The sequence below is a fragment of the Musa acuminata genome, chromosome BXJ1-9 (genome assembly GCF_036884655.1).
Source record: "Musa acuminata AAA Group cultivar baxijiao chromosome BXJ1-9, Cavendish_Baxijiao_AAA, whole genome shotgun sequence".
Classification (NCBI taxonomy): domain Eukaryota; kingdom Viridiplantae; phylum Streptophyta; class Magnoliopsida; order Zingiberales; family Musaceae; genus Musa; species Musa acuminata.
In genome coordinates, this window is record NC_088335.1 from 7,408,004 (window position 1) to 7,417,532 (window position 9,529).

The 9,529-nt window shown below is 35.9% G+C and overlaps 1 protein-coding gene across 4 annotated transcripts; it reads right to left on the minus strand.

Annotated features, from left to right (window-relative positions):
- Positions 1-1,216: 1,216 nt before the first annotated feature.
- Positions 1,217-9,177, minus strand: LOC103997602 (serine/threonine-protein phosphatase PP2A-2 catalytic subunit). 4 transcript variants are annotated; one of them, XM_065082612.1, is made up of 12 exons: positions 8,854-9,177; positions 7,789-7,845; positions 6,164-6,247; positions 5,945-6,016; positions 5,269-5,340; positions 4,965-5,005; positions 3,020-3,086; positions 2,093-2,284; positions 1,925-2,014; positions 1,720-1,827; positions 1,487-1,578; positions 1,217-1,455 (listed from the first exon to the last, which is right to left on the minus strand). In XM_065082612.1, the coding sequence occupies exons 1-11, from the start codon at positions 8,947-8,949 to the stop codon at positions 1,513-1,515; spliced, it is 945 nt and encodes a 314-aa protein (XP_064938684.1). In that variant the 5' UTR covers positions 8,950-9,177; the 3' UTR covers positions 1,217-1,455; positions 1,487-1,512. The 4 variants fall into 4 exon arrangements, with proteins under 4 accessions (XP_064938684.1, XP_064938686.1, XP_009417153.1 ...); XM_065082614.1 differs by adding an exon at positions 8,741-8,743 and having other exon boundaries at positions 1,217-1,578; positions 7,789-7,840; XM_009418878.3 differs by having other exon boundaries at positions 1,217-1,578; positions 8,854-9,176.
- Between the last annotated feature and the right edge of the window lie 352 nt (positions 9,178-9,529).

Below are 9,529 nucleotides of genomic sequence, written 5' to 3' on the forward strand. Positions count from 1 at the left end.
CTATCTCGTGCACTTTTAGAGTTGTTCTTTGAGAGAACTTATCCAAACACAGAGTTCTGGGAGGATCAAAGTCTTACACGGGTCACATGAATTCAGGACAAAGTTGCTTTCTTATTGGTTCACTTATATTCAAATATGACTTTCTTTAATGTTCTTCTTTATCTGATTAACGTAGATGTTTGTATGTCCATTATTTTGGTTTACCTTGCTTCTCAGTAAATTTTATTCCTAAGGTTTCACAGAATTTGGTTTGCAATATTAGTTGCCATAAGATTAAATGTCATTTGGAGCATTTTGTTTTGCGTTCTTCAAAGGTGTAAGAAATGACCACCAGTTATACATACAGTACATTATTTAGTTATTATAGGTAACTTGTTTCACTTTTCTAACTTAGTAGACATGTAGTAACTCGGTGAACCCTTAAATGGAAGCTTATCTTCTTCTTTTATCTCATTTTTATATTTGTAATTAATTAAACTTGTTGATCGAATTTAAAATTATACTATTTTGGAAATTTTGCTAGCAAGGTTTTTGCCACTTATAATGTAATTAAATTATAGGCATAGGATTATTTTCCATGGTAGTTTGGTAATCAGTAGCTGTTCTCTCATGCAGCAAACTATTTTGATGGTGCTATGCGCGAACGTTTACACGCAACGCGGTCTGGTCTTTTTTAAATTTCCCCCTTGGGCAAAAGTTCGTCTTTTTTTTGGCTTCCCAATTCAATTACTGACAGACGTAAATTATTGTTCCGTAAGATGGCATGTGTCTTAGGCATTGGCAACTAAAATTTGCATCCGACTTTGCGTGCTTTGAATTCTGTAGGTAACAAAAGAATTGAGCATACAAAAAGAATCCTGATTGCAGAAATCAAAAGTCAAATAGCAATAACACATCCTAACTTATAAACGCAGCTGTCAAGTACCATCAAAGTCATAACAAGGAAAACCACGTCAACTATTATAAGCAAGCATTTCTTAATAGCTAGAAACGAATTCTTTTCCAACATGCAACAAAATCATAGCCCACACCAACCAAGGATGATGTATGGATCTATCTCTTTAAGTTACAACATATCAGTATCACTTGCCTACAACAAATGCAAGGTGGAAAGCTACTAGAACATGCTCGGCCTACTAGTTTGGCCGAACACAGGCAGCCCAATCAAGTCCACCCTCTCCCCTCTCTCCAGCAAGACCAAATGGCACAAGTAGAATTAAAAATCAATAATAGAAAAAAAATATATAAATTGGGGAGAACATAATGCCTTCAACATGATACATGCGGCTGCCGCTGCTGCATTGTAACCGTGTTGCCACCAGCCATAATGGATCTCAGTTACACGTCAATAAAGGGCAAAACTTACGGCCACATTATACAACATATTTGCCATTAGATCTTGAGAATATAAGAATGCTAGTTATGAGATCTTGAGAATATATTTGCAATCATAACCTCACGCAGCAAGCAGCACTTGCAGTCAGACATCAACAGTATCCCGCCGATATCTGCTTAAAGAAAGTAGTCAGGTGTTCTCCGAGTCACATCGGGCTCTCCTCTCCTCGGCGCTGGTTCAAACTGCAACAAAAAGACCATATCAATATAATAAAATGGACAACCAACCAACTCTAAATGACTCACAGAAACAATCCCTCATCGACTACAAACATCACTGTTAATAATTTGTTGTTGAGAGAGAAAATACATGAAAACACCGACCTGGATAAATGTCTGCCCTTTGCATTCATCGACTTCCATGATGGAAGCCATGTTGCCACAACGATAACAATAATTTGGTGCACTAAATATGGTTACCACCTTTTGTTCCTGTCAAACAGAATCATTATCATTAACATTTTGGATTCCCAAAACAGAAATGCACAAATGGATATATATATATACTCATCATAGTTCAGAAAAATACATGTCCCCAGTTATATCCATCCATAACCAATTGGTGAGCTCTGGCTATCAACCTAAGGTTATTGGTATGGTTGAATTGCTCAGATATATCCTGTAAACATCCAAAATGGTTTAGTGAAGACTGATACAACACAAGGACATGAATAAGAAAAAAAAGTAAGTGACATACTTGGCCAAAAGTATATCCAGCACCACGGGGAGAAATGCCCCAACCACATCTATCATCAGGATCAGACCACAAAAGGTCACACATAGGACCCTCATGAGGAACTTCTTGAACCCGATCAAAGCTCCTGATGCTATCAAGAGTCTCAATAGATGGAGATAATCCACCGTGCAGGCAGAAAATTTCTGACTCAACCTGGTATGACAAGATTCTCAGAACCACAATAGTGCCACCATGTCTCCAGAGCAAAATGACTCGTACAAAGATCAACCATCCATAAGAGAAACCATCAAACATAAGGACTACGATATCAAAAATATTCTACATTTTAAAATTGTAAAAAACATTAAAAACATTTTTTTTTGGAAAAACTCAAACCAATCCTCATTTTGATGTACCGACTATTCATATTTAGTGAAGTTTCGCATAAAGAATTCTGAACAAGTTCTCGTGTGTAGACTTCTTGCATGGAAATATGATAGCAGCTTAGAAAGGTTAAGGCTCACATTGACAGCATTGTAAAATTATTGTGGACAATATGTTGATGAAAAAAATCTTCAAAGTTAAAGCAACTTGAACAAGCTGCTTTTATGAAGCTAACCACCTGTGATCCTGACCATCAACATAGACAAATAACTAATCCCTTAAACTTAAGGACAACCCAACCAATTAACTATACCCCAAAAATATCTCCTCGCCCCACAAAAAGAAACTTCCTCCATATCAGTCTAATAAAAGTAACCATTTCATCCACACAGAGAGAGAGAGAGAGAGGCATCCATCACAAACTGATGAACAACATACATTAGAAGCCATGCAACTACCAAAATAACAAAATGCACTAGAGTACAAATGCTACTTTATCTGAAATTAGAAACTTCAACATTCACATCATAAACAAAGAATTATAATGTGAGTGAGAATACAAACCAATGCCGTCAATGGGAAATAATCAAAAAGGTCAGTGAAGATCTTCCATACATTTGCATTACCATATCTGTAGAAAATAATATAAACAAACTTTATGAGTGTTGATCAGAATTGCTTGACTTCAAATGTAGAACAAGAAGGTTAACATGGCATGTCTCACTTTTCAAGCACATTCATGACTGCAAACCCAAATATAACCACACTATTACTAAACTCATATGATGAAATATTCATTATGTTGATTCTTTATACGTCAAGCTTACTTATATCTTATCCTCAAAATATCCACTAGCTGAAAAAAATGTGAGGATTTTCCTCTTTCCGGTATGTGTGCACTTTCAACCTTAATCATCTTCAACTGTATCCTTGGTCAGTTGGCTACCTCGATCATCTTCAACTGAATCCTCTTCAGTACTTCAGCAAAATTTACCCATTCAAAGCTTAACATAAGACCAGTATACGAATAAATCAATAAACTCAATATTTGTTCAGGTTACCTCAGAAATTGGACAAGAACCCACATATGTTCATAGTCTTTAGAAACTACGGCTCCACTTGATATTGACTGTCATTGGTCATACTTAGTTGCTAAAGGCTAAATGTATGCAATAAGGTACCAACTGTTCACTCTGGACTAAAAGAAAACCAAAAGAAGAAGACTTCACATGTTTCATCATATTGCCTCACATAAGGACAGAGTGATTGATCCTTACAGTCTTAGATACTCCAAGAAAAAGAGCAAGAGAGGACTTAAAATGTTTCATCATAAACCTTAAATTTACATTTTACAAGATAATAAATAATTTATTATACAGTAATAGATATTATAAAGGTATAATATGTTACAATGATAGAATTAGTATATATTAATAAGGAATAGCATATACTGCATGATAAACAATGAAAATAGTGGAGAAATACTCAAGATGATAGAAAAACCAGATTTTGTAATTTTTGAAAATAAAGCTCAAGGGATCAGAAATTAATAAAATTTTCTTTCAAAATATTAAAAAGAATCGACCCATGTATTTATCTTATAATTAGCAAACGAATAAAGAAGAGTTTCTAGATAAACTTAAATGCACAAAGTAAGCCTATAAGCTTAGTTGCACGAAATAAGACTTTGATTTTTCTTTCAGAAATTTTTTTAGTTTATATAAACAAAAAATACAGACTTTAATTTGAAGCAAGTTGTCCTGAAAAAGATTTTGCATTTTCTATTATATCTTTTTGGAACCTCCGGATGATCCCAATCCTGATTCCAAAATATTATGGATTATTTAAGATCTTTCACTGCATTCAGGTTGTCCAATAATAATATAAACACCAATCATTTTATTATTCCAATGATGCCATTATAAAGTTATGGGACATATATCAGTAATAGGGATTTAGATGCCATACATCATAATCTGACAATATTGCCGATACCTCAAAAAATACATACACAGATCAACTAATCCCTGTTCAATAATGAATTGGATATATCTCAATAGCACCATTAGAAAATTAAAAAGGAAAAAAAAAACACATGTACATGACAAATATATGCATCCTACCAACCTGATCTTGCTTGTTCAGTAACCATAAGTCTTGATGCAGTAAAACAATAATCATTTTCAAAGCACAAATTCATATGCATGGATAAATAGTTATTCTGAAGGCATGCTGACAAAATGATTAACAACAATCCAATTCAACCTCAAGCATAAAAAGAATTCTTGCAGCATATGAAAACTGACAACTATTACAAATAACTTTTCTCTTCATAGGTAACAATAACTTTATTTATGTCAATATCACCATGTAGTACAGTCTATGCCAATGTGAATGTACAAGAGGAAGAGGAAAAAACAAAATAAGCCCTGATATTTCAGACTACGGCAAGTTGGTGTATTCAAAAGATATGTAATTCCAATTCCAAAGATAACATCAGAAAACTTACTTTCTCAGGCATTCATCATAAAATCCATAAACTTGAGTAATCTGCACCATATGAAATAAAGTTATAAACTTGCATACTCTGCAAATAAATGAAACAAGGTTACTAAATATGCAACCATCAGCAGGACAACCAATAGAACATGGAGTAAAAGAGTACTACTATGGTAATGCTTATTAAAGACAAGAAATATGTACAAATGATATCCACTGTCAGTCATACGAGATCATTTTATGCAAAAATAAATCACAACAAAATAAACGAAACCTATAAATGAAAAGAAACAACCAGAAGTTAAACCATATACCTGACGACTCTCATGGTTTCCTCTGAGAATGGTGATCCGCTGAGGATAACGCACCTTGAGAGCCACCAAAAGCTGATCATATAAAATAATTAGTAGATCAATACTATGTCAAGGCTCAGTAAAGTGATTCAAAGAAAATCCCCTTGAAACTCAACAAGCACAGGAAGCTCTCACTCTCATATACAACAGCCATCAACTTGCAATTTCCTTATAAAATAGAATTCATGATAGTCGAAGCTTGGTTCCTTTTGGATTCAGTTATTAATTTTAGAACTCGAGTTAAGGGCTGAGCTGATCCGACCTCTTAATCTATGATAAAGTCTCCGTGAACAGGGCTTTAGCATGTGGTTTTAATCCATAAGATTTAGGCGTTATGGGTTAAATAGGATTCCAGGTACACAAACACAAATAAAACAAGCTTGCAGCAAACGCAAAAATGTGTAACTTCTGTACTGTAGGGAACAGCTGAGAACTAGATATATCACTTGGACAAAAGAAGTAACATATAAAGCGTTACCATGTTGTAGGCTACTGTCTCAATCATAAGTAGCAAACTAGGATTGTGCAGTTAGTGCAGGTTGACAAAATAGATATCATGAAAATTATGTAACTTATAACATAAAATAGCATATATCAAATAAAACAGCATAAAATGAGAACGAGGTACTTCACTTACCGTAACAGTCTCAACAGAATAGTACCCACGGTCAACATAATCACCCATAAACAAGTAATTTGTATCTGGACACTGAATAGCAGAAAAATAATCACCAAATACATAAGATATACTGATTTAGGACATAAATAATCATCAGAAATATTTGATCGAGTTTAGGTCACTATTTCTTAAACTTGCATCAAAACAAGAAACCATGTGAAAGATGAAGAAGGATACCTTTCCACCAATTCGAAATAGTTCCGCAAGATCATGAAATTGCCCATGAATGTCACCGCAGATTGTCACAGGGCTCTTCACAGGCTGTGATCCATAGAAAGGTTAAATTCTATAACAGATAAACAAGTTGCTAATAACAGTTCTCAGAGAAGATGAAGATTCTCGTTTAAACAGAACAATCAATGGAAACAACAACAATTTAGGTCCGAACTATATAGCATAGTTATTAGAAATGAACTGGTCAGTGACCTTGCTAGGCTTTGGCTAACTAGTAAGAGCAGCAGGTCAATTGGAAGGATCGCAGATTACTAGAATAAACAATGATATTTTTACGTTTTAATTTTTTTTTTCTTTTCCTTCCTACTTTCTTCTTCCTTCCTTTGCTCCTATATCTTCTTCGCATTTTCCTTATTTGCTTCTCTTCCTCCTCTTCTCTTTTCCCCTCCTCTCCACTTCTTACCATTCCCCTTCTCCTTCTTCTCTTCTTTTCCTTTACCTCCCTGCTCTTCTTCTCTACTTCTCTCCCCATCTAACTGCTCTTTCTTTTCTCCTATTTTCTCCAATTCCTCATCTACTCCTTATTAGGCATCAGGAAAGATGGTGGCTGTGAGAGAGAAGCAGAGTTAATCAAGTGGGAGAGAAGCAATGGGAAGATCAAAAGATTGTTTCTTTTATTAATGATACTGATATTATTCAAATTCCCTTACTATGATTTAACTTCAGTTAAATGATAAGGGCATCACTGAATTTTAAATATATTAAAAAACTGATCATTCATTAAAGAACCAGCAGACTTTGTGGGTCCAGGTTACTTTTAATAGAATTGGATTGGTCTCTGATTCCCAGTTCACAGTTTTTTTCATTCAAACTGGCTGGTCCCTAGTCTCAAGCCATTTTTTCAATTCTCAGGTCAAAATTCATGCTAATTAGAGCTGTATACATATATCTCTTTCCTACGTAAAACCCTAAATCACCAATCAGAGTAGAGTGACTCCAATAGAGTCATCAAGTCACTTTTACTAATTCATTCTCTTTGGCCCACTAGTGCTTGTGCACCACATGCATCATGTCATTAGTGCATATATGGCCTCTTTTCACCGTCCATTAGACCGTAAATGGTTTTAACTCATTTTTTCTGTCAACTGAAACATTTCTAATTTTATCTGAGCCCACATATCCATTCCAACAACCTTCTCCCAGCAACACCAAGCCTTTGCACGTGTTTGAATACCAAAACAATATTGGACTGATGGCAAACTAAAAATTGGCTTATGACTAGAATTTCTTGTCTTTAACTGATTGTTATAGCCAGTATAAAGTGCCAATATCTTATTTTCATGTTCTTATTGATGCTTTTTTGCTGGTACAAAATTCTTAAGTTAATATCTCATAAAGATAACAAAGAAAAGGGAAAATTGCTAGTAGTGCATAAAATAACCAAAATTCTGAGAAAAATACAAAAGCAGTGTATGCGGCTCTTGCTACCATGATGTCTAGTCAGGGTAGATTACTACACATGTGCGAAATGTGATTATTTCTCCATCATGCATCATTTAAAGCAGTCTTTATGCTTTGCCATGGCCTTCACTTAATTAATAGAACATCCTAAGAGCAAGAATACCTACCTGAACGTTGCTTTCTTCCATCAATACCTCTTTTGCCTTCTCACACAGCATCCTAACCTACACAATTAAATAAAATCAACAGGAAGAAAATAAATTACCACCAATTAAATGTTGAACAGTGATCAGCAAACAATTGATAAAATCAAAATGATGATTACTACAAGAAATGCCAAGCCATGACCAAGAGCATCCAGCAAGAACTTCATAGATATACCAATGCTTCTACAAGGTTCAATAATTTTGTAAATTCTCGATGAAAAAAATCGATTCATAAAACATGTTACGAGTGAAGCATTGAAACTCATATGGTATATCCATACATTCAAAAGGCTTCAGAAAAGAAGGCACAAAAGTGTAAATGGGCATCAAATCAATTCGAAACATACTTCAGATGTCATATTATGTCAGCTAAACTTTTAGTATCTACATGCCAATAATTTAGGTTTCTATAGGTATGCTGAGAAACCAACGGTGAAGTTGCATTTACCTTATTAGATTAGTTCAATTCATCTATGGCTAAGTGAACACAAGAATTCACTCTAGATTCGTAAGACAACCAACCAACCTACCTACCTACCTGATTCATCGAGTAACTCCATACACCATTCATATAAAAATCATTAGAACAAATATAAGACAACCAACCTAGAAAGGTCACCATTAAGACTTCCATGTGATAGAGAGCCTCAAATTATCTCCATATCCGGCATCAACACATTACTTCTAGCGAGTCAGATGTAACATATGCAACACATATACTTCTATGAACTGCAAAAAGTAAAGAAAAGAAATCTTCGAGTAGATCCAGCACCAACACCCACGAATCTCAATCAAAGATACCTTAGATCCTCAAAGATTTCATTCCGAGTCCAACTACAGACCCCATCGAAGGAACTCTCAGATCGCTCAACGAAATCCCGCCTATCGACCAAGAAACACTCAATCCCCCAACGATCTGCCACAAAGACTCAGAAATCGACAAGAAATTCCAAAAACCTTGATCCTGACCGAAAAAGACAGAAATCAAAGGGTAAACGGAGAGAGAGAGAGAGAGAGAGAGAGGACCTCTTGCTCGGGGAGTGGCTTGCACTGCATGAGCTGCGAGATCTGCTCGTCCAGGTTGCCATGGGAGGCGGAAGCCGGCACGGTATTGACGCTCATCTTGGCCTCAGCACCTCCCCGGCCTTGGAAACGCCGCCACGACCCAAGATCGAAACCTTAATCCAAGATTTCGCCCGCGCCTCGATCCCAAGCAAACGAGCCCCTCTCCCCTTCCCTCCCCTCCCCCAAGAAGAAGAAACCCCGCGTTCGACGGCGAGAAATGGCGAAGAGGTGAGAGAGAGAGAGAGGAAAGAGGAGGAGGGAGAGAGGAAAACAAGACAATAAAAGGGAAAGGAAACCCTCGATGAAGCCTTGCTAGGCCTCTTTATTGGCGTCATTTGACGCCACGATTCGGAAGAGACCTCACTCCCTTCACCGTCAGATTAGCTGTCCGATTCCACCCAGCCTTGAGCTTGAATCATGACGTGGCAAGCAGCCGTTGGTTGGTAGTTACCTGGGACCTACTATATAGCGGCCAATCACTTGGAAGAAGATCGAAACTTTATAAATAGATCTCTCATGACAATTTCTTCCTTTTATTATTATTATTATTTTTTTTTCTGCCATTTAGCAGTCTACTTTTAACTATTTTCCTGATTGGATTTTTCACAATAAAAGTCATGTTAAAATAAATTACTGG